The 27,211-nt window shown below is 31.5% G+C and overlaps 1 protein-coding gene across 4 annotated transcripts; it reads right to left on the minus strand.

Annotated features, from left to right (window-relative positions):
• Window positions 1-523: 523 nt before the first annotated feature.
• On the minus strand, window positions 524-21,023 carry LOC141720698 (phosphoglycerate mutase-like protein 1). 4 transcript variants are annotated; one of them, XM_074523268.1, is made up of 11 exons: window positions 20,844-21,023; window positions 15,228-15,292; window positions 10,764-10,871; window positions 10,583-10,662; window positions 9,453-9,615; window positions 8,267-8,341; window positions 8,059-8,147; window positions 2,101-2,220; window positions 1,697-1,871; window positions 922-966; window positions 524-813 (listed from the first exon to the last, which is right to left on the minus strand). In XM_074523268.1, exons 2-10 carry the CDS (start codon window positions 15,285-15,287, stop codon window positions 952-954), a joined length of 885 nt encoding a protein of 294 aa, XP_074379369.1. In that variant the 5' UTR covers window positions 15,288-15,292; window positions 20,844-21,023; the 3' UTR covers window positions 524-813; window positions 922-951. The 4 variants fall into 4 exon arrangements, with proteins under 4 accessions (XP_074379369.1, XP_074379368.1, XP_074379370.1 ...); XM_074523267.1 differs by having other exon boundaries at window positions 1,697-1,874; XM_074523269.1 differs by lacking the exon at window positions 1,697-1,871 and having other exon boundaries at window positions 20,844-21,013.
• Between the last annotated feature and the right edge of the window lie 6,188 nt (window positions 21,024-27,211).

Consider the following 27,211-nt stretch of genomic DNA (forward strand, 5'->3'; position numbering starts at 1 on the left):
ACCTAAAATTGTGCTATTTTGGCCCATCACCCGCTTAATTTGAATCCAAACCACACCGAGCAGTTATAATTTGATTATAATTCGAGTTGGTATAATCAGGGTGAAGGACAAATTTAGCATATTTCTACACAAAATTGACAAAAATAACCAATTTCTGAAAAGTTGGACAACTTTGGCCGATGGGATACCCAACTGTCAGTGGAGTATCCACTTTATATAAGATACCCAACTGGCAGTGGAGTATCCCATATATGAAATACCCAACTACCAGTGGAGTATCTTATACAAATTGGGATACCAAACTGACAGTGGAGTATTCAATCGGCCAAAATTGTCCACTTTTTTCAGAATGACTATTTTTGTTAAATTTTTTCAAAAATCAGCTATTTTTGTCATTTTTTCGTATAATCATACTATTCGACTTGGTTGCACCCTTCTTCAGGAGAAGGCATACCAAAGAACCAGAGTGCACCAGGAAACAATAGTTACGTCAAAACTTAGAATCTAAAACTGCTTAGAAGGATAGCTGGAAAAGGCACCATAATATAATTCCATACAAAGGTAACCTATCCATGTACGCATAGATCAAGCTCGAATACTTGTAAAAATATAGCAAACCAAAGACATCATCTTCCAAATTTATGAGCATGAACTCAGAATTAGGGACTTTAAGCGCATGCATCAATTTATTAGTTTAACATAAATCAGGACTTTGGTTCATCTTTCTTCACAAACTCATCAACATCACCAACTCCTGGCCCAGGAGGAATCTTTCCTGGATAATTAGTCGTCGAAGAATCTGATCCAATCATGCTGTGAAAGAAAAAAAGGGGTACTCATCTAGCAATTTTCTATACAAGCATAACCAGACAATGACTGTAACCAATAGTCAAAATAATCAGAAACCAAATATAAGTTCACCTGTTGTCCACGATCACCAAAGAACGAAGCTCACAATTCGCAAAACTGTGCAATATGTAGTCATAAGTTATTTATAAAGCAGCATAAAAAGATGTGTGCATGTTTACTTCTCCTACCTCAGCTCCATTAGACACTAACGAAGCTTTTGTCAACTTTCAACTTTTCGTAATAAAACTGCAACATGTCTCTATACAGTGTGTAGAATATTAATATTGGTACTTATTATCTTGTGACCTAAACTGAACTTGTTTTACATGATAACCGATGAAGTACAAACAAAAATTAAGTTGTTAGACCAACGTAACTTGAGTTCTCAGTTTCAAACTTCACACTCCAGTAAAGCGACTATTTTTTTACAGGGTAAAATGAGTGAAACAAGCAAAATTTAGTACTGCATGTCATTTAATTAATGGTTGCATGCACAATATCTGAAGATATGTCACACTTATATGTCCAGCTAGACTAGCGTTTCACGGAGACTTTTTTTACCGTATTTCCTAGTTAATTTTATAGGACCTCCCAAGTTGTGCATGTCCCCCCCCCCAATCCCCCTCGTTCTTGTCCACATGATTCACCCACATGTAAAGAAATAGGAAGGACGGAGGATGAACCAAATTAACTTAATTAGTGTGCTTGTCAATTAGGACATTACAACTTAAGATGACTTGAAATTTCAATTTCGGAAGGTTGGAATGGGAGCTTATTCTTAACTTGTTATAAGTTTGTGTTTTGACTTGACAAAATCAGTACTAGTGGGAAACTGGCAACATGCAACCTTGAGTATTTTCTGTCTTTCTTTTCCAGTCAGTTGCATTTTGGTCGCCAATGTCTGCACCGAGTTCAAAATAGTGGTTGCAGCTTGAAATTTAATCGGTGGCTGAGTTACCATAAGCAGGATCAAACTCGACTCGAACTTCAGCCACCAATTTGTAATTTTCAAACTACGGCCACTACTTCAAAATATTCTTGAAATTAGTACATTACCAAATTGAACTTTTCAAAGATATAATAACTTGTAACCACATAATCTAATTCAACTTGTTATGAAATTAGTACATTACCAAATTGAGCTATTCAAAGAATATAATCACTTGTAACCACATAACCTAATTCAACTTGTTACTAAGAAATTCATTTTAACAAGTAATTGTTTTAACGAAAAGCAAAGCAGGTCCTTACTGTTTGCATATTTCTTTTCTCATTAAAGGATTACAATCTTTGCCAAATTCTTTGAGTGTATGAAACAAGAATCCACTGTGTGTAACAATTGCTATCTCCTTCTCTTTCCGCGTCCATAACCTGTGTGAATAGACAAATGTTTGTGCAACGCTTTTGTTCATGGATAGTAGTTACAACAGATACATACTACGGTATTCTAGTATCAGCTTATATAATAAATTTGCAATTTAACTATAGAAGTAATACGAGTAAAGTAGTAAAAAAATCAGAATATATCTTCGTATCTTATTGTATTTTGATATCAGCAACTCAGTATTCCAAGCATACAACTTGGCACACTAGAGGTATCTATGAGGTCTATTTACTTTATTTAATGGGACATTGTAAAAATCAGTTGAATGCACAACACTACTTAAGGGGTTGCAATGTGATAACATATGTTATCACATTTGGTTGGTTCTAATTCAAATCCCCTTCAGCTCCTTTTGGTTCCGTTTATCTCAGTCGCCTGGTGAAAAGCTCCCTTCAGCTCTCCTCTAAGTCTAAGCCCAAAACTCAGTTGAGCTCTAAGTGAGCACTTTATTTTAAAAAAGGCCAATGACTTTTAAAAAGTGTCAAGTACCACTGAGCTGAAAATTTTAATCAATTTATATATTATGAGAAGAAAGAGATTGATCTTGACGAGATCTGACGTCCCAATTAATTTGTGGCCGTCAATTTTAACTAACACAAAGTAGAACATACAAAATGCAAGAAATATTTTTAAAACAATCTAGACGGTGATGACTGAATGATGAACACAATTTAATGTCAAATGGTTAAACAATTTAATGCCTCAGCTAGAGTTGCAAAATGTAATCAATTGAGGAGCTCAAACAAGTTAAAAATACAGAGATCACTATTGAGGGTCAAGTTGAAGCCAAACCACAACCTGACGACCATTATCCAAAATTTTGAAGAATATAAAGTGGTTGATATAATTGAGGTTCCTAAATACTTGCTCGAGCCTAGTTTACTTGCAAGTCATATTTTTCCAGTTCTTTGCACCTGAGCCGTTCTTTGAAGTATATAAAATTCTTCTTGGTCATATCTCAGATTATTGCAGACTTGCATGGTTCTACTCTTCTATAAAACTCGTAATCAAGTATTCTCCATCAAGGGGAGAAAGAAGAATGGAAGTAAAATATAAAAAAGAGAGTTTTAAAATCGTCTTATTATAGCCCATATATCTGTTATTCAGAAACTAGTGAGATGTAGGCTCTACTTAATAGGCTCTGTTTATATATCAATATTAAAATGAGCCTTCTTGTTAACATAGGTTGTTATCCATCATAAATCTTCGTTTTACGGTTTAAATATCCTTGGGCTAATGGATTTTTACGGTTAATCTACCCAAGCTTGTCTAGTTCATATATTCATCTTCCATATTTTTTCCATCAAATCTCTGCATTAAATAAGAGTTTAAGTGATGACTCTCATATTATGTTTATATATATACACCTACTAGCCTATAACCCGTGTGATACACGAATTGCTTAACACTCGAGAAATTTTTAATAATATATTTTATTTTAAAATTATTAATATATTAATATAGATTAATATAGATTTTCAATAGTTGAAAAATAAATTAAAGAAATAATAAGTTATAATAATATACGTTTTATGATAATTTGAGACTTGACTGAAAATAAATAATATAATATATAATATGTTGTTCATGGGACTCGAACCTTGAACGTGTAGAAATTGTTAAAAATAAAGAATTTAAAAGTTTAAATATAAATTCGAACACTGATCCTATGAGAACAGTTTAAATATTAATATAATATTATTTATTATTACATCCAACGGTTTCCACCTATCCGTCTTTATATCTAACGGTTGTTATTTACCGTATCAAACAACTGTACCAAACAACCGACCAACTACCAAATAAAGGGTACCAAATAAAGGGTATTCTGCTTATAATTGTATAGTATAGATATGGACGTTTTAAAAATATGTATATATGTAAAAAAGTTGGGCTACTTTAGGTCGGTGCAAGAGAGAGTGCTTCTTTTAATTGTAGGTCTTTTATGTATGTGGTACAAAATGCTATATCATGTAGCGTCCTGAAATGGCATTTTGGGTCTTATTTTTGAATATTGACATTTTGGGCATTATGGAATGAAATGGTGGCATATACGGCCTTTTCCAATATACGGGGAGGTTCTCAAAATGAGAACTCCCACTATTATTAGACATGAGATCTAATCTCATTCATAGCAATGGAATTCTAACCACATACTCATTTTTTAAATTTTTATTTTTATCCTTCTCTTTCATCCACTCTTTACACCCCCTCCCCCACTAGCCCCAGCCGCCATCCAGCCCCGCCACCGGTAAGCACCGATCTGTACTCTGTATCTCTATCTCTCTTTTCCAACTACCCCCTACCACCATCCCCTACACCAATTTGATTTTTCTCGGATTTTCGCTCAGTTTTTGGTGATTTTACAGAATTCGATTAATCTGTCGGGTAGCGGTGTGGTAGTGATGAAGACGGTGTGATGGTAATTATGGGTGACGTCATTGTGGTGGTGAAAACTAGACCTGGCAAAATGGGTGTGGATCCGAAGAACGGAACCGAAATTCAGGGAACCGAGATCCGATCCGAGATCCAAATTATATAATCCGATAATTATCCAAAAACCAAACTAAACCGATCCTAAAATTACCAGAACGGAAAATTTAACCAAAAATTATCCGAAATACTAAAATTGGAACTGGACAAAACCAAATCATATATTATCCAAACCTAACATTATCTGAAATAAGCAAAATTCATACTTAAAAGGATTTTATGTTTATGATAATATTAATATAAATATTTAATCATAATATTTTGTAAAAGTACATTATATTATATTAAAAGTATTACATTAAACAAAAAGATATTTATTTAAGTCACACAAATTGAAAAAAATGAATAAATTATGATCCAAAAATATTTGAACTGAATTTAATCCGAATTTCTTTCATTTTTAATCCGAATCACATCCAATCTTATCTGAATGGTCCCCAATTATATCATAATCCGAAAGTGTAACCGATCCGAAACTGATCCGGTTATCCGATTTGATAGGTCTAGTGATAACTGTAAGCAGAGGATGCAGTTAGTAATAATGTGATTGTGGTGTTGATCAGTGAATACAGTTTGGTGATTTGAAGTGGTGACCAGAATTGATATGATAATTTTTATTTTACGGTGGTGATTTTTGGTTTGACGGTGATAATTTTTTGTTTGGGGGAGGCGATTACTGCTAATCTCCGGAGGTCGTGCTTGCTGGAAATGGTGGTCGGCGGTGGTTGGAGGTGGTGGGAGGTTGAAGATGAGGATGATGATATTTAAAATCAATGGTTTGAATTAAAGGTAGCTTTAAATTTGTGTGACTAGTATTAGATTTCGTATCTCACCATAGTGGGGTTCTCATTTAAGCAAGACTCGACCTAAAAGCAAAATTGTTTACAATACATAACAACTTATGAAGAACCCGATGTAGAATAATCAAATAAATCAGACTAAGAATTTGTTGACTAGCCCTTAAATCGCAAATGAACCGCTTTTTGTCATGCATCACGACCAACAACCTCAAGACATTTACAAGAACGAATTAAACAAGGGTAATATTAGGGTTATAATTCGAACCAAGTCGGCTCGAACTCGAGTCGAGCTTGACTCGAAAAAATGGGACTTGACTCAACTCGCTATTGAGCTTGAGTTTGAGCACATTTTCGAACTCAACAAAAAGGTTGAGTGGGGCCAAGTTTTTTGAGCTCGGCTTGAACTCGATTAATTTTTTAAAAAACATATTAATGTATTTGTCATTTTATGCTTCATCACCCAACTATCAAGAAAAAATAATTTTACAAACTAATTTTGCAAATTTTTCATTTATTGACCTGCATCGTTATGTTATTATTAGATTTAGTAAAAAATTGAATTAAAATATTTTTATATAGTATGTTTATTTATACTTTCTTATAATTAATTTATAACTCTTAATACCATTCAAAAAATAATTATTCATCAATTAATTATTCATCCTAGGATACCACCACATTACACCATTCAATTAATTATTCATCCTAACTCTTAACTGTTAATGCGTGTAATGAATTTTTTACAATTATATCATATTAACTTCACTAATTGAACTTTAGTTTCCTCATATAATGATACAACTTCTCAAATATCTTTATCCTTATCGATCAAATCACATTAACTCCCTTAGGATAATTACGCATAATTATATTACATGTACCGACTAATAACTTGAATGAGAGATTACAAACTTATATTCAAAATTCCAATCAACATTATAATTTAAATTTAAAAGATATTTTTAAACTAATTAAGACCGTTAGACTAATATTTATACATAAATGTTATTAGTATTATTAAAATGTACCTCATATCTATTACTCCGTTTATTCTTTTGACCGGTCCATGCATTAATCAGCCAATTAAGTTTGGTTGTTGACTTTTATGTCCATATACTTTGTACAATTATAGACTATAAGACCACTAGATCATATGGTAACATTGTCATATGGAAATTACAATATTATTATTAATCTATAAATAGAAAAAAAGATAATTTTTGGTTGAATTTGAAAATAAAATGATATATTCAGATAATTTTTATGAAATCGAAGTCAGGACTCAAAAACTCGATAAAAACCCCAATAAACTCGAAAACTCGGTAAATTCGTCAACTCGTTAAAAAACTTGATAGTCTCGGGCTCATAAAAACTCGAGAAGCTCGAAAACTCTTTAAAAAAGTTTATAAGCTCAAAAACTTGATAAAAAAACTTGATGAGCTTGAAAACCAGATTAAAAACTCGATGAGCTCGAAAACTCGCGAATAGATCGTACTGGGCTCATTTATTCTACGAGTCGAGTTCAAACACAATTTTCAAACTCGATAAATTTTAAGCTCGTCTCGATAAAAAAAACTCAAATTTGTTAAGCACAAACTCGACTTGACCTGGCTCGAATTACACTCCTAAAGGGCAGTATGGTTATTGAGTAAATGCTATTAATAAAAAGAAAAAAATAAATAAATAGAGGGTCTGGCCCAAGAGAGAACAAGGGGAGGAGATCAAAATTAGAGATTTAGTGGTAGTTGGGAGAGGGGACTGGGACTCTCTCCAATCACCCTGGGTTGGGGACTTGGGTTGTAATCGTTTGGTCCTTTCAACAGTGAATCTATATTATTTAGTCCTTGTTAGTTTGTCAAATCATATTCTATTTCAATTTGTGTGATTAACCAAAGTAACAAAGTTTGAGTTCCAATTTATTTCATCTCAGTTCATTACGCTTTTCCAAATCCAATATTATTTCGTAAAAGGAAGGGACTTTGCACATCGAGGCTTGATACGCTTTGTTCAAATATTATGCACGTCCTGAAAGCATTGAATTCTTCATATATTATCTGATATTTTTTTTTAATTTTAAATTTTAAATCCCAATCGTTAACTTCTCATTGCTACCATGAAGGTCTAGGCTGTTGGCAACCTAGACACTATATATATGTGTGTCTGTTCTTTACAGGAAAAAGTTACTAAGCTACATCTACTTAAACAAAAATGCTACCCTCCCTAACACCCCAATTCGGGGTGTTGGAAAATTCATATCAATTTGTTACAACTGAAACCCTCTCTGACCCATTATTAGGGTGTTGAAAAGTTTCATCTCAACTAATGAAAGTTGAAATTTTCAGTAACACTGGTAGAGCTTCTTAAACCTGACCCTTTATAAAGTCTGCCCATTAAAGATTATAATTTCAACCCTCTGTAAAACCACCAAACCAAACACACACTACACAAATTAGAACATAAAAAAAGTTTTTAATTATGTTGTAATGAACAAACAGTTCCCTAAAACTTAAAAAAATAGAAATATGTACTTACCAGTTTAAAAAATTCCTTCCCCTTTCTGCAAGTTCTTGTTGTGTCTCTCTAATATTAGCCTTCCATAACAAATCCTCATCAGACTCTATCTGAAGATATTCATACAGTAAAAATTGTCACATGTATAATAAACTTGGCATAAATACTTTGTCTATCAAAAAAATTGTTATTACTGCAGTTTTAAAGTTCGACATAATTAGGTACTTGCCAATGAAAAATCAATTGCCGGGAAGAGGTATTGATATTCACTGATTCTTCGTCTCTTATCACAAGGATGAACACCCTGAAAACAGCTGCACATTAGGAAAAGTTGCAAGCTTCAAATTGTAAATGGCAGATAATTTTCTAGCAAGGACATGATGCTGCTTAGACGATCCAAATTAATATTCTACAATTAGTAATATACAAGGCCTCCTCTATCTGGATAAGTAGAAAATCAGTACTAGTGATGTCTCAAATTTTAGTTTTTTTATATAGCAATTTATGTGATAATTAACTATAAAAAAAAACAGGAAATGGACCTCATATTCTGCCATGAGAGGCCGAGATTAAGACCTTTCTAGCAAAATGCAATCCAAGATGACTACCCTTAAAAATTACTCAGGAGACGCCTCCTATGTGACAAATTCAGCCAACATTATTATATTTTTGACAGAGCACAATATTATTTAATGCAAAGTCCTAATTTTACTCTATAAACTTTTAACAATTTTTTCTAATTTTACTAGTGCAAATAGCTGTAGGAAATAAGCGTAAGCCGCCAGTATTTTTCATGTTATATCCTACAGTCTCTATTTAAGCATGAAAAGGACCTTATGTAAAGACAATGGGAATCTATTTACTAGTGCAAATAGCTGTAGGAAATCAGCCTAAACTGTCAGCTGAGAAAAAGAATCATTCGATCATATAGTAAACAGATGAGAGCTGACGGTTCGAGACCCATCAATTATATGTCAAAATTAGACATTTATATTATTAATTCAGAAGATACAAACAAAGGTCCACTGCACAAACTGTGGGTATTATAACTGTTAAATTAAGAATTCTCAATTCTTAAATCTTATATTGATCCCATTAATCAAGTTGGAACACCTAAACACTAATCTGTGGAATATGATATACAGTCTTCTGCGTTTCAACTCTTTACAGTATTAACCGTCTAAACGTAATACAACCTTTCTGCACACCGCTTGCTATAGAGTATAAAAGCTAATTAAGTTGATTCCCTAAATATCTTCGATCTTTTATAATTTAATATAAATAAAGGTTTTATTCTTGCCCACAGTGAAATCGTATTGGAAATCCGAATAGTGATTTCGGTACCACATACACAAAAAAACAAAGTCTCTAATCAACGAAGCAGAGATATGCACACACTGTCAAATTACAATTACCAAATGTTCACGGCAAAGTTCTACTGCAATGATAGGTGGAGAGTTTAAACTTGAGATAGCAGGACGGCCACTATTTCCTGCATTAGCTGCCATAAGCGGTATCACATCCATCCTATCTGTGTAACCCTCTCCACCAAATACTCCGACAGCTGTTTGCATGGTCCTGCAGTACTCAGCATGGTATTTTTGGTGTATCAACTCGAATTATATATTAAACCGATTCATGTATTTCAAAATCAACAAAAATATTATGAAACCAAATATATAACCAAAGTACATGTATAACAAGATCAGATAGAACCCATACAGGTAATTTAGAAGAAATCAAGTCCACATTTATTTTTGTACATGATACATCATAAAACTATACTCATCAAGCCACACAGCAATTACAAAAGTACTCATCTCCAGACCCCAAGGTTAACTTCTAATTGTCAAAACTAAGTCTAACGATTTACACTAAATAGAATGAACATTTGGATGTTAAAAATTAATAAATACTGCCTAACCACCAAAATTGTTTCACCTGAACCCCACATGCATTCCAGTGTAATTCTTTTTGTGTCCAATAATTTAATTTCTCAACAACAATAACAACTGTTTCCTGTAATTTTTGAGATACATATAAAAATATGCACTTAACTCCGAAACAATCTACACAAACTTGTAGTGGTTATAAGAAGTACTTTGATGACATAGGATAATATGACACTTGCTGACAATTTTTGACTAACATCATGGGAAGGCCCCATAATAATAGATAAAGATATAAATGGAGCCAGTTAACTCTCTCTATCTACACTTACAATACAACCATAGAACAGACTGTTTGTTGACCATATGATTCCACATCTCAGAAACAGCTGCATACCTTCTGCCATATATTCGATGAAACAAACCCTAATTTTTACAACTTCAGGGTAAATGCTTAATTAGAGTAATAGTAAACTGAAGTGAGCCTTATTAATCTAGATCCACAGATAGCAATTAAAAGATAATTAAAGTTGTTCCCTCACAACAAGATCTGGAAATTTAAAATTCATCATATATGCAATAGCATGGTAGATATAATGTAAGATACTCTTGGCAACAAGATCAAGATTTTAACCACTAAATGCTAGCACAATTACCTTAGCAACGGAGAAGTTATGACTAAATCAACCTTCTTGAGGAGTTCACATGCGTGAACATGCTTACGCAAGTTATCTACCTGTTACAGTTGCACAAATTTAATAACATGACTACACAATATTTGATCCTTGATTGAAGCATTTATGTAACATACAAACAGATATGGTAATAATTTCCGACCTGCTGCCAACCTAGTTGTGTAAGGTGTGCATCAAAATATTCAGGGGACATATATGCTTTATAGTTCTTATCTCCTTCAACATTGTGAATTCCTTGCGCATGCCTCACCTGAATTGCAATTTGATCACAGAAACGTTGTCAGACAAATTTCAACAACAGAGATTGTAACAATTGGGAATTTCGCGAGTTATATTATGTGAATAAAATATAAATTACGTGATTTATATGCAATTTATGTGAATTAGTAAATGAAGATTAAAATATATTATTCCAGTTTGACGAGTCAAGATAAGACTTGAGTTATGATATATATGAATAATAATGGAGTTGGAATGATTGTCGGGCCGTCCGCTGAGATGTGTTCTGTAAAAGAAAAATTTATGAAAAGTGGATTTGATGATAATTGTTGAAAAGAGAAATGAAGGGATTATGTTAAAATATGTAATGTGAAGAGTCCTACGTGTATATGATTATTTGGATACAAGCAAATGAAGTCATATCGTTATTTGAATTTCGATAATAGTGAAAATAGTTAAAAATAAAGTTTAAATGGAAAAATGTGTATATATGAGATTTTATTGATGGGAATGTGTGAATATATGTTACTTGATCCTTACGTGTTTGAATTTGTGTGTGAAACTTTCTAAATATTTTTAAAAGATTTATTATGTTAAAATAAGGGTTATTTGACCTTTAAATATTTCTATAAAATCATCGGAGTATGTTCAAATTATGAAATTTGTTTTATTATCTATGGAATGGTCCTCGAGACTTTTTAAAAATAAAAGTTGGATTTATTTTAAGGTCTAGATATTTTAAAATGATTTTTCAAGAGTTATTTTTATTTTCTGAGTTATCTTGCAAAAGTAGCAGATAAACCGTTCGCTTATACATTATTCTAAAAATACAAGCAGGTAGATATTTTCATGAAATTCATTTTAAAAATAAGTCTCGAGTTTCAAATCTCAATTTCCTATTTAGTATCCAAATTATCAATCAATTATTAGCAATATTCAGAAATTAGAAGTTAGAAAAATAAAAAGAAGGGCAAAAGACCCTTTTGCCCCTGCCTAACCCCAGCATATACTCCCCTCCCTCCTTCATTCACTTCAGCTCTCTCTCTAATCTCTCTTTTCTCTCTCGGTATCTCTTCCTTCTCTCTATCGGTTTCTTCTTGTTTCTTGACCGGAATTCGATCCAAAACTTGATTCATGCACCTCTTTGCTTCGTGATCATGATTATGTGGATGCATATGTGTATCGTTGTGTGTATTTGTTGATTGGTGTGAAACCCACTTCGGGTTTTGAGTTTAAACTCGAGTTTGGACTAAATATCGAAGTGTTAATTTCAGCTTTGATGGATGATTTTGTGATTGATACTTGATATTAGTAGGGTCTCGGGTGGAAGCCAAGCTTGGGCACCATCGAGACCTTGCCGCCACCAGAGGTGATCTCCAGTGAGCCGGTGATGGGCTATGATGTCGATACTGAGCTTGAACAAATGACAAAAATTCGTTTATTTACTTGCATGTCGAATTGATGGCTCGATTCGAAATTTATTGATTTTAAATTATGAATTTTGGTTCGAATAAGTATGGGATTGATACGTAATTAGTTGATTATATGTTTATGTGTGTAGAACCATGATGCATGTCTCGAATGATGATTTTTCAGATTTTTCAGAATCAATTATTACATTTTAAATTCGGTTTTTGATGATTTTGATTCGTGTTATATCATGGTTGTCACGGCGCTCGACTAGTCGCGACTAGTCGACGACTAGTCGAGCAGTCGAGAATGGCTAGTCGATTGGAGTAGTCGACTGGTGAAAAATGAATATTTCGCCCAACTGGTCGACTGACTAGTCGACTGGGCGACAAGTCGGGTCGACTAGTCTTTTGGATCCTCGACTGGTTTTAAGTTTGACCCAAACCCGGTCAAAACCCGGCCCAGTTTACTTTTTAACTGTTTTCGGCTATTTTTCTGCATTAGAACTGCATCTTTTTTACATTCTGCTATGTTTCTGCATTAGAACTGCACTCTTTTTACATTCTGCTCTTTTATGCAATCTGCAGTTTAATATTGACCATTCTGCATTTGTTTGCTCTTGTAAGTTGCATCAAATAATCAAATTTTAATATAATTCTGACATTCCGTAGAATTCTGTATTTTAGGTTTACAATAACCATATAATCCACTAGTCAACTAAATTACATAATATATATATATCTAAAATCTAATCTAATATAATATATATATTTATAATTATATATTTATAATAATGTATTATTTTTTTAGCCGACTAGTCTACGAATAGTCTACGACTAGTCGACTAGTCGACTAGACCGGGGTCCATCGACTCACCTCGACTTACCGCCGTGACAACCATGATATATATGTGGTATAATTGTTTGATTAAGTAGTTAATCGTTGAAATATCGATACATAATTGTGTTAATCAACTTTCGGAATTTATAAGAATTATTTTCCCAAAAATTTGGACTCGGTTTAAAGAAGTGAAAGTGGAATTTGTTTAGTAAATGGATATAAGACGCTTGTTAGTGATTAATATGTGTCATGTGATGAGAATAAAGAATTGTTGATGTTGATTGAATTTAATTAAAAGTTTAGGATATTTATGAATAGGTCATGCCAAATTTTCGGTATAAATATTAGAGGGTAATCGCATATGTTATGGTAATTGTGTTGTATATTTTGGTATACTAAATGCAAATAAGAGAAAGTTGCACATGTATGTGTGTCTAAGAATGGAAAGATGATAATATATATTATATAAATGAAAATTGTGTGATATTCGTAATTGATTACGTGTTATGTAAATACGAGTATGTGTATGATTATTTGATAGGACCTTACGAGTCAAAAGGAGATGAGAAAAAGTATAAGGTATATGTGAATGAATATGACTATGTTATGCGATTGGTGTGGTCAGAGTTCTGTATCTAAAAGTACGAATTGGTTATTTTAACACGAATGATATGAAATTGATAAAGGAAGTTCATAACGATATAAAATGATAAAGGAAGTTTATTATACTGATACTGTTACCCAAGTATTTGTTATACCATCTAAATAGCCTATTTCCTTTTCATAATTATACACTTTATATCTTTGATTTTCATGCTCATTACTAATACCTTTGTTTATTGAGATCCCTTATTGTTGATACACTGGTTTGTTGAAATCCCATATCGTTGATACCTATGCTAATCAAGATTCCCAATTGCTAGTACCTACGCTTTAGTGATACCCTGCTTCGAAATAGCTTTGTTTTATATACAATATTCATACCCATGCTTATCTAGATTATATTCTAGCTTACGTTCTTTTCTCATGCCTTTGTTTATCCCACTAGAATTCCTGAAATGAAACTGAGAATGATTTTCGATTTGAAAGAGTCCAAATCATTTCAAAGGTTGGTAAATGTTTTAAAATGAAGTTAAGTTTAATAGTACAATGATTTTTCCATTATTAACGTTTTCAATGGAATCCAAAAGATTGGATGATGACATAAAACGCTAGCGGGGTTTAGTCCAGTCGCGTAAGAGGCTAGCGGGGCTAGTCCAACATTATAGGCTGAAATAATGCTTAGGTACCTTATGACCGAAATGGAGGTATTCATCCGTATTATATTTAAAGGATAGATATTCCAATCGAAGCGATTGTTTTCTTTTAAAGTAAAAGTAAAGATTTTACTCGCGCTCTAAGCACTAATTCTATAAAGTATTATGAGTAGAAATTTTTGAAGAAAGTGATTTTAAAGCCTTCCAGAGTTTTGATAGAAACCTACTCGCGGGAGATTTATTCTACCAAGTATTGATTCATTCATAACCATAATCTTGAACCCCTGACACCCTAATACAGAGATCTACTTTATTACTGTTAAGTTACTGCCACATTTAATATTAAGAATTGTTCTTTTGATTACTTGTTGAGCCTATTAGCTCATATTCTTTTTGTTTTTTATCTAATTATGGCAGTCAAGCAAAAAGATGGCCAAAATTAGGCGCATCGCTCGTAAAGTGTCCCTAATGGTCACTTCCGCACTGCTAGGTTCCAGGTGCCAGATCAGGTAGAAGTTGGTGTTAGAAATCGTTGGAAGATTTTTGAGAAAGTAATCTTTTGTGATCGGATACAGTTGGGTTATCTGGCAATTTCAAGTCAGAATTGTAATCTTTAATTTAAAAAGGTTGTAAAAATATTTATATTTCTTGTTGATAGTTGTTATCTTGTCTAATCCCTTATTCTGTACCGATCCTTGTAATTATTGGGATTTTATATTGTTGTTATTTTATAATATATATTATATTGGAGTCGTGAGTTCTCAAATCTAATCTCGAGTTTGGGCGTCACAGACAACAGTTTTGAGCTTATATATAATAATAACCTTTTAACAAGCACAACACTTTGAATATAATAATTGAAAAGAGTAATCGACACAAACCAGATGAATCGTTTTACATCGGTGTAATGGGAACAAAGTTGAGCCTCCACAGCCATCCATTCTTACTGCAGTTAAACAATATACAATAGATTTGAAAAAATCTAAAAAGGATAAAAATAATGGAATACAATTTTTGAAAAGGTAAATTCAATTCCTTTCCGTGTGGTTTAGGTTAAAGGAATGGAGTTCAAAATGCTTTATTGGTGTCACAAGTTGCTCTATCTAAGTCATTTCTTATTATATTATTTTATAGTATTTAATCAAGTGCTGCCAAAATTTAGTGATAGCTGCTAACTATAATGAAGAACATGAACTACAATAAACATACCGATATATATATATATATCAATATATATATATATATATTCATATTTATATATGCTAGCGCTCTCTTATGGAACGAGAGAGCCCCTATTTAAAAATTAATTTTAAAAATGAAAAAAAAGTGTAAATATTTTTGTTATTTTCAGAGAGCATCCATAAAGTTAATTACAAACAACAATTTGTTTGAAACTTTTCAAAAAATCATGAAAAAATGTTTTAAATCTACTTTTGAATCTCATGAATTTTAAGATCAAATTTTGATTTTAAAAATTATGTAATGACTATTAAAATGTTAATGATTATTTTAAAATATTATAATGTTAAAATAAGCTTAAAATATTTTAAATCTAAGGTTCTCTCGTTTGTCTTATACGAGGGTTCTCTCTATAACCTTACTCTCTCTATATATATATCAAATACAAACCAATGACCAATTAGATTAATATGGGTATAGTTAATATTTAATAATTATAAACTAATTCACTTATATATTTATGATGGGGCGCCACTCATTAACTTACTGATCAAGATTATGTAATTTAATTATTTCCAATAAATTAGAGATTATTTATTTGTAATATAGCACTAAATCGTTAAAACATAATTTATTTTTATATTTAGTGATTTTCATTATGTAAACTAGTGACAGTGAGGTTTATAGTTTATATTTTAATTTGGTTTATATTAGAGTAAGACTATATATATATAAATTGTATAGGGAGATAATTAAATGAAAAAACTCTTGAATAAAAACTAGAAATTAATCTAAACCCTTAAATCAATTTAATCTGATGGGCACTATAGAGAATTAAAATATACTCTCCCACACAGAATCTCAGCTAATCCACTCTGTTTTAATTTGATTTTTCCCGTCAATCGTTGAGGTTTTCTTGAAATCTAACTTCACTATATTTTTCTCCATCTCTCAACAACCAATTTCAATATCATATGTGCTATATTTCGACGCTATTTAGAATTTTTTTTATTTTAATTTCTAGTTTTCACTATAATGGGGTTTTTAGTGGAATAAGACCTATATATTTTATACACAATGTGTCATGATCAGTAATGAAAAAACAAGAACCATAATGAATATACTAGCTTATATCCCGTGCGGGTTGCTTTTAATTGGTTAAATTTATTCTAATAAATTGTTGTATTAATAAAAAATAGGTTTTATACTGAAAAAGTATAAAAGGTAAAATATTTCGGTTAAAAAGAATAACCTTAGTTATTAATTATGACATTGTTTTTCTCATATATTTTATTTATGATCAGAAGATATAGTCTATAGTATTCCTCGATGTGTATTAATGATAGTAGAATGTAGTATAATTGATATTTTCATGTGAATTCATAGAAGGTAATAGGTTTTAATTAAAATTTAACGTGTTTTATATACAAGAGGCAATATTATAGATTGGAAGATATTGTGTAATTGATATTTTTAGGTTTTTATAAAAAGTACTATGTTTTAATTAAGGGAGAATGTTGATAAGATCCTACAAAACATAGGTGGACTGTTGAAGAGTATGAGATTATGTTACAAACCTCGATAAATAAATACCTTGGGACCAAAATTATATATTCATTTAGAGAGGTTATGTATTTATCGATTAATGAATATTTTATTTATTTATCGATAAATGAATATTTATTCATTTAGATGTTATTTTCAGATTATTTTATAATTTTTGTACTACATTTTGTATTCAAATGTACTTATGATTATAATATTTATGTGATATTTAATTACAATAATTTTTTTAACATCCAAATTAGTTTTACGCCCGAAATATGTACAAATACCTCCGGTGTGTGTAAAACATTAAAAGGTAAGATATTGATAATGTCACCCATAATCGATTTTATTTTAATATCACAATCATAAACTAATAATGATCAATCAAATGAAAAGTATTTATTTAATTAAATGTAATCATCTATCTATACTATATTATAATAGACGAAACATTAAAAGTTTGGTAGTTGGTCGGTCGGTACTTGCTGAAATTACTTAATTACCCTTAATTAATTATTCTAATTCTAATTACTGGGTCGATCAATTCTAATTCTAATTGATATTAACTTCCTCTATTGATTAACTAATTTCAATTCTATTTTATATCGAACTCTATTTCATTATAATTTATATTAAATTCAATTTCTTCTATTAATTTATAGTTTAATTCATATCGAATTCTATATTATTCTAATTTGTTACTTCGGGCTAAATTAAATTTAAGCAAACTAAATATAATTATTAAGATTTAGTTGATATATCATGTGACTCGGGCTAAGATAAAATAACAATACTATCAATCCTCCTAAAAAAATTATACTAATGAACTTTGATAAACAAAATAATATATACTATTTATCCGGAATAAAAAAATACATTATACAATTGATTCAGACTAACACAAAACTAAAATAAAAATACAATTCGACCAACAAAAAAATCATATATACTAATTATTCGGTCTAAAACAAAATTATCTTATTGATCCACACTTAAAAAAATTAAAATTAAACAAAAAATAATTAGTTTGATTTGATCGGTGTATTGGGCATCAGGCTAAAATAAAATAATGTAAACCACTGATCCGAAATAAATCAAATTCATATTAGACTACGTAAAATTCATATCCTATTGATGTGAACTAAAAAATCAAATTTTAATTAAAAAATAAAATTATTTTTAAAAAAATTACACATAAAATTATCAATAAAACTATATTGTTCAATCAGTATTATTGTCTTTTTCAAATATTTTTTATAGAGTTATAGTTAATCGATTAAGTACTCACCATGCTAAAATTATATTTTTTAAGGTCCCAACATAATGGAGACATTATATTTTTACCAAGGTTATCACGGCGCCAAGTCGACCCTCGAAGCCTGAGTACCTTCGTGAAGACTAGTCGACAAGTCGTCCGACTAGTCGTAAAAAGTCGACAAAGTGTTCATTATACGTATAATTACTAGATTTAATATATAATATATTTGAACACGTTAATTTTATAATTTAGATCAAAAGTAATAGAATAATTAGTTCAAAATAAGCATGGTACATCACAATTATGGTTATGAAGCCCCCAAGTCGGGCTACGAGACTCTTAGGTGACCTTCACGTCAACTAGTCGACGACAAGTCGGGCTTGGAGACTTTTGGCGCCTGAGTACCTTCGTGTCGACTAGTCGTTGACTAGTCGTCGACTAGTCGTCTTCGTGATAACAATGATTTTTACCCTCAATAAAAAAATAATTTCGTCACAATTATATTTCCCTCACCAATGTTATCATTTTAAATAAGTTTAAATGTTCTAAAAAGTTTTGAACATATACGTCTATTAATATAATTATCATGAAGTCATATCATTTAAAGTTTTAAATGAACAGAATCACTATAATTAATATTAAAGTCAACTTCTACCAATTTAAATTAATTTCTTCTACCAATTTTAATTCTATTATATCGAGTTCTATATTATTCTAATTAATATTTCTAACTGAAATAAATTTAAGCAAACTAAATATAATGAATTGGCTTTGCTTGATATAATAGGTCTGAGGCTAAGACGAAATAATAATTACTAATGATCCGACTATAAAATTATACTACTGAAATATGATAAACAAAATAATATATATTATTCTTCCAGGAAAAATATATTATACAATTGATCAAAACACACACAAAATTAAATTAAAATATAATTCAACTAACTAAAAACTAAAAGAATATATAATAATTATGCGGACTAAAACAAAATTATCTTATAGATATGGACTTAAAAAAATTAAATTAAATTAAAAATAATAATTTGGATTTTGTCGGAATAATGGGCCTCGGGCTAAAATAAAATAATATAAACCACTGATTCACGGTAAATCAAATTAATGTCAAACTAAGCATAATTCGTATCACATAGATCTGAATTAAAGATTAACTTTTAACTAAAACATAATTACTATTTTTTTAAAACACACATAGTCACATAGAATTATTAATAAAATTATATCGTTTTATTGGTAATATTATCTTTTTAAATAGCTCTTATAGTCAATCGATTAAGCAATAACTCGCTAAAATAATTTCTTTTTAAGGTCCTGTGAAAGCAAGCGTTAGGGTATGAATGCATAAAGTCTAGTTTCTTAAGCAACCGATGATTAATTCCGGCTAGTGTGTTGTTTCTAGGTTACCGGACTCATCCCAGACCCATTTCCACCCGAGATCACCCAGGCAAGTTTTCTACGCGTATTACTGTTGTTGTGATGAAATACAACTATGCGATATCTTGAGATAATTGCATGAGTATTATTAGAAAATCTTACGATATATTGTTGCATGTATGTTTTAGGAAGCATTTTGATAATATATATATTTTTATTTTGAATAAAATAATAAAAATAACATTTTTTCTGGGTACCAAAACTATTACTTTCAATGGGTTTAAATGTTCTAAAAAACTATGAACATATAGATGTATTATTATAATTATCATAAAGTCGTATAATTTAAAATTTAAAATGAACAAATTTAAGAATTTAACTCAATTTTTTTTAAAAAAATACATAATATTAAAAAAAATGTGTGATCCGTGCATCGCATGGGTTTTCGGCTAGTATATTTATATTTATATAAGTATATTATTCGAACTCTTGTTATTATCGTTTATATTTATATAGGGCCTATAGCGATTTAATTTTTTTATTCATTAATGCATTTAGAGAGTTTATTCATTAATCCCATTTGCCCAAGTAGGGACCCAAAAAATTATTTATTTGTTGAGGTTATTCATTTATTTAACATTCATGTATTGTATAACAAAGTGAACCAGTGTTGGTACAGGAGCTTAATTGGATTGATATATCTTTAACTGTAATTAATGATCGTGCTTTTGAGACTGCTCTAAAAGTATTTTCCATGGAAACCAGCAATGGTTCACTTTGGAGATCAAATTTAGATAAATCACTCATCGATGGTATTTGTAAAAAAATTACAAATATTTTAATAACAATCTAGATCAAAAAAATAAATATAATTACAGTAAAACACATTATCGTCTTAAAAAGGAGCTACCACATACCTAATCTCAAATAAAAGACATAGTTGATTATACACAGATGAAATTAACAGGCTAACTAAACCAAGTGAAAAAAGGAAAACATCAACTTAAATGAATTATTTACGGTGGAGAAAATAATAAAGTGAAATAGAGTTGAGAGAATTTATAAGAGGGGGGGGAGAGAGAGAGAGAGAGAGAGAGAGAGAGAGAGAGAGAGAGACCTAGGGGACGAAAGAGGTGGTGAGGCGAGAGACGAAATGAATGGCGGAGAGAGGAGAATGCTGCTGGCTGCTTAAATATTTTAATTTTAATTTAGGGGAGATGATGATGTTACTGTACTTGTACTAGTTGAACAGCTTGATGTGATGCCAGAAGCACCCCCTCATTCCCCTTTCCCCCTCTATTTTTTTTACAAATACACCAATTTCTTCCAACAAAGGTCTCCTAAATTTTAGCCTTTTAAAAACCACAAACTCTAATTTTGTTAGGAATACTAAAAATTTCGGTGAAATGCCTTTTAAATTTGTACTCATTTAATATAAAAAATAAAGAATTTTTATTGTAAATATATAAAGAGGTTCTCTGTCATCCCAACACTTAATTAAAAAATTGTTATTATTAAAATATATTATATACTCATATAGCTCACGTCTGTAGTTAGGGGTTTTTTATTATTAATCATATCATCATTGAAAAAGGGTTGTTAGATCATTTTACATTATACTCCTAAAATTATTTATCTAAAAAACTTTAATGCACATTTATATATATTTATTTCCTTTCAAAAGTTTCCCACACCTCCAAAATTACTTTTAAAAAAGTGTCATGATTAAAAATAGTCATTTATTTAAAATTATTGTAAGCAATGGTCGGCAATCGGAGAAATTGCTGGAGTGCGGTGATTTGTGTTTAAAAAATTGCTGATTGCTAGAATTTATATTTACCTTCTCAGAACTCTCAAACATATATCCTTATAATGTGTCTATGAACCTCCTTTAATAGAGGATCAAGCCTGACATAGTTTTGAGAAATAAGAAACCAATATGGACTTGTCTTCCCATTCTGAGGCCCTATATGAGTTATCGAAACAACTTCCTATAATAACTCGAACCTTGATTTTCTCTAAGAGTGGTGATGAGGATCAAGAAATGAATATGTTAATTGGGATTTGGATTTGTGTACTAGTTGTGATGTTCAATTGGAGAGGATGCAAACATGGGTTATGAAGCTTACTTGGACAACGAGGAATAAAGGAGCGATGCATGAAGTTGGAGGAGATACTAAGATAATGTGAGTTGACCGTTGTCAAAACATAAATAAATAAGGGGGAGCTTCTTATGAAACTATATTCAAAATATTTAAAATACGTCGAGATAATATTTTCGACGATCCGAAATAATTAGAATAATTTTCTGAACCTTCGGAAAATATTTTAAAAAAGGATTTATGAATTTTAAACCATATTTAATCATTTAATAAATTTTAATAATTAAATAATAATTTTTATATAATTAAACCTTGAATAATTATATTTTAAAAGAATATTTGAATTAATATTCCTCAACTAATTTATGTTTAAATAATTAAAGTAATATTTAATAGATATTAGTAATCGAGTTTGAAATAAATAATTGTTGGAAAATACTTCTCCTATTTAAAATGAATATCCGAAACAATATTCATTGTCGGATTGATTAAATATAGTTGAGGGAATACGATCTTTGGAAATTGTTTTAATAAATTTGAGGTATTTAATACTTCACAAGTGGACGTCGAGTCCCTTGGAATAAAATAAGTGCTCACTTTTGATCGTCCAAACATCACCGGGATGATTCCCGGGTTTTCGTTTCATTGCTTCGACCGACTCTCGATCTTATGATTTATACAACACGCTTTAAGGTAGCGCTAAAATATTCTACGATATATACATTGTAACTCAATCGTTATTATCATGGAAAACATGACATTTGTACGAAAGACAGTAAATCAACTTTTCACAACACAACAATATATAGATTCGGGTTCGTAAACTTGCCTGGGTACTTTGAAGTGGAGGGTGCTCTAAGGTCCGATCGGAAATCTATATTTATAAATAATTTTGGTTCGTTAGATCCCGTTCGTATTTATTGTTACTTGTACATACGCGATACTTATTAATCGTTCACACAACTCAATTTACTCTTATTATTCCAATAAGTACAAGTACTCGTCATATTCGCTTTCTTTCTAAAATCCCTTATGTCCGTTAATGTCTTTTACATTTCGACTCTCGGCTCCGCTCGCGATTCTTACGGTTTTCCATTCACGCGGTCTCGGCTCCGACATTTTTATAAAATTAAAAAATCCATATTTTCACTTGAAATTTTTATGGCAATTAATAAACTCTATTTATTACCGTCTGTAAAAATTTCATGATTTTTGAATATTCTTAAATCTCTCATTTCTATTTCCAAAATTCGTAATTCGTAGCAGTTTTTATTGTGTAAATCATTTTTACTAAAACGGTCGTAACTTTTGATCCGTAAATTGAAATTAAGCGATTCAAGTACCTAAACGATCCTAATAACATTTTCTATCATATAATAAATTCTTATGTTTCAAGAAACTACACTTTATACTTTCTGTAACTCTGCAGAAAACTTATATAGTTGTGTTTTGTTCGTTTTAACGACGTTACGACTACGACCCGAGTTTCGTTTACGCTCTAAATCATTATCCAACCATCAAAAACCACCATATCATCATCTCAACACTAAATCCTCTCAAGAATATAATGTTATTGAGGTAACAAACATCAACCTTAATACTAAGTAACTAAACATCAAGAATATAACAAAATAACTACAAAAACTAGGTTTATAGCTAAGATTTTAAAGTTTCTTGAAACTTAAAACTTAAGCAAAGTTTGGTCAAGGATTTATACCTTTATTAGAAATCTTGGGTTGTGTTCTTCTTGATGGTGTAATCTTGAGGATGCTTGGTTGTGCTTAAGGAACCTAGATCATGCCATAAAAATCAAGAAATCAAGAAAAGTTACTATTCCTCACTATTCATCATCACTTTCATGAATTTATTTCACCAATCAAACCTTAATGAAATGCTCTTAAAAATTTATCTTACCATATTTTAGGATATAGGAAGCTTAAGATTTAATTGTAGAATTTTTCCATAGCTAGAAGTTGAATTTTTTATTTTGATTTCTTCCATTTTCTTGATTTTGCCGAATGAAACTTGAAGGAGAGAGAAAAGAGAGTGTTTTTGTGGTTTTTGCTTGGATTCTTCTTGTGAAAGATATGTTTATGTGTGTATATATCATCCTAGGATTGTCATATCTTGACATATCTTCCTAGGTTTCCTATTTTCCAAGCAATACACTAACTTAAGTGCCTTGGTTACTATTCAAGCCACTATTCACTAGCTAGGCAATCATATTCTCTAGCTAGGCTACTATTTGGTTATTAAACATGGTTAGTTTCTTACCTTAGTTAGCTTGTATGGTTAGCTTGGCTCGATACGTTTATTTATTCGCTTACGCGTTCGCTCGGTCGCTTATTCATTTTCGTAATAAATCTTTGTAAACGGATCACGGGGTAAATCTTTTCTTATACGTCCTTTACGTTTTGAAGTCTCGTACTTGGGTTTAAATTAGTAGGATTTTAGATTTTTAATTATATCGTGATTCTCGTATTATTTGACGGTTCGTAGATACGGTCATTTTTCAAAGTTCTTTTTCATCGAAAACTAATAGTGTTTATATACACTTATTTGGTACGTATAATCATGTTATTGACTCGGAAACTAAATTTCTCATGCACAATATAGTGTGGGCTAAAAAAATTTCCCCGATTGTCAGGGTTACTATTCATCAAGAATTTTACAAAGTGTCAAAAATTCGAGTTATTACAGTCTTCCCCTCTAAGAAGGATTTCGTCCCAGAATCAAACAGAAAACAGGTGGGGATATCTTTCCTTCATCGTGTCCTCTAGTTCCCAAGTTGACTCTTCAACATTCTGATTTCTCCACAAGATTATGACCAGCTTTACAGTCTTGTTCCTCAGCACTTGTTCTTTCTAGTCCATCACTCTCACTGGTTGCTCAACGTAGGTCAGTTTTGGTTGTAAATCTACATGTTCGTACTCTATCACATGTCGTGCATCGGAATGGTATTTCCTTAGAATTGATACATGGAACAGGTTGTGCACTTGTTGCATATTAGGGGTCAGGGCGAGCTCGTAAGCTAGGGGTCCTATCCTCCTAAAGATCTCAAAGGGTCTTATGAATCTAGGACTCAGTTTCCCTTTCTTCCCAAATCTCATCACTCCTTTCCATGGAGATACTTTCAACAACACTGAATCTCCCACTTTATACTCTCTATCTTTCCTGGTCTGTCTGTGCACTTCTTCTGTCTGTCTTGATCTGCTACCAGCCTTTTCATGATGAGTCCCGCCCTCTCTCGGGTCTGCTAGACCAACTCAGGTCCTATTATATTATGTTCACCAACTTCATCCCAACATAAGGGAGAGTAACATCTCCTTCCGTAAATAGCTTCATACGGGGGCATTCCTATGCTAGCGTGATAGTTATAGTTGTAGAAAAACTCGATCAAGGGTAAATGGTCATTCCAGTTTCCTTTAAAGTCAATGGCACATACTCGCAGCATATCTTCTAGGGTCTGGATAGTCCTTTCGCTTTGCCCATCTGTTTGGGGTGGTAAGCGGTACTCATATTCAGTCTGGTGGCTACACATTCTTAGAAGCTTCTCCAAAATTGGGAGTTAAACCTTAGGTCCCTATCTGAAACTATGGCGGCGGGATCTCCGTGCCTCACTGCTATTTCTCTCAGGTAAATATCCACTAACTTGTCTACGGTGTACCTTTCATTAATCGACAGGAAGTGCGCGGACTTGGTCAGTCTATCTATGATTGTTAGTGTTTGTGCCCTAGAGACAACACTATTATGAAACATTTGGATTATTAATTATGATTATATGGATTATTCTTTAGTAATTTATTATATCTTAATTTTCTGCGATAAAATTTTAGATTAAAAAATTTCCTTGAAATATGATATGTAAATCTACATCTCTAAGTACGTGACTTAGAAATGAGATTATGAGAATAGTATTGATATTCCTAAAGGTCCTTAGTCAAGTATTATTGTGGCGCCCCAAAACCCGGGGTCAGGAATCTCGGAGGCCACGCTATCTAAACTATTACAACCACACAACTCACACTACAATATGTAAATACTCACGCTTCACGACCCCACACTTATCACACACACACACACTTACAGGTTATTGTCTTGTAAACGAACCATCATATCTAGAGTACTTTCAACCATCACGTGATAATTATTACAACCCAAAAGTAATTTAGTCTTACCAGGGAGTATCCTTTAAGTAAAGCTAGTCCTCCGGCCAAATATACGTTTCTTGTTTATTATCTTACATAAGTCATACTTATAAATAAGCCGAACTAAAAACAACTAAAAACTAATCCAGTTTATTTGGACTACCTGTGGTACAACACCAAACCATATACGGAACAACTAGCCATTTCCTACCCGTTTCCTGGCTGTGGTTCTCATGACATGCATCTTGATTCACTGTTGTGTTGTGTCAATTTAAGAAAATAAGTGTGAGCTATAATGCTCAGCATAATAATGTACAGTATGAAAATGACTGTATGATAACATCATATACGATAATTATATTTTATTCAAAAATAGTTTTCCTTGGTGACACACACCTTCTTATGAAAACAATTCTTTAAGGGATTTTATTATCCTGCGAATACCTTGATAGTAATCCCAGCACCTAGGCTTGGGTTACGGTATTGCATCACAATTCTAATTGGAAGAATTTGGACATTTGTGGGAGCCATACGACACCTTCACATCTCAATTATCACCCTTGCTGCATACGGGCTATGTGTCCTCATTTCGGGTATACACACACTTCGCAGATCCATAGGTACATATTGTACCGTCTCCTACGGTACCAGTAGTCTATCCAATATACGAAGTACTTGGATCCTACCCCTCCCTTGTCCTTTAGGAAATCCTATCATATCTCGAGAACTCGAACCACATCGAAGTTCCTCCAAGCGTTTTGCTTGTTGATAGGCATAACTTTACTGTATATATATATGTACTTTTGAAAGTTTCGGAGGAAGTACTAATGATGTGAGTTGACCGTTGTCAACAGATAATTAAATAAGGGGAAAAAAGTTTCTCCTTGAAACTATATTCAAAATATTAAATAAGTCGGAGTAACATTCTCCGACGATCTGAAATTACTCAAATGATTTTCCGAAATCAGAAAGTATGTTTTAAATCGGATCTATGATTTATAAATAAAAAATAAACCCTTTAATAAATAATAATTAATTAAATGATAATCGATAAATAATTAAACCTCGAATGAGTTTACTCTTTAAAAGAGTATTTAAAATAATATTCCTCAACTAGTTTTATGTTTACGCAATTAATAATCTTTAATGATTAATCAGGTTTGAAATAAATAATTTTTGGGGTATACTACTCCCATGATAAAATAATAAGTATATAGTATTTATTATTCGAACAA

Source organism: Apium graveolens, chromosome 4 (assembly GCF_009905375.1).
Source record: "Apium graveolens cultivar Ventura chromosome 4, ASM990537v1, whole genome shotgun sequence".
In the NCBI taxonomy this organism is placed as follows: Eukaryota; Viridiplantae; Streptophyta; class Magnoliopsida; order Apiales; family Apiaceae; genus Apium; species Apium graveolens.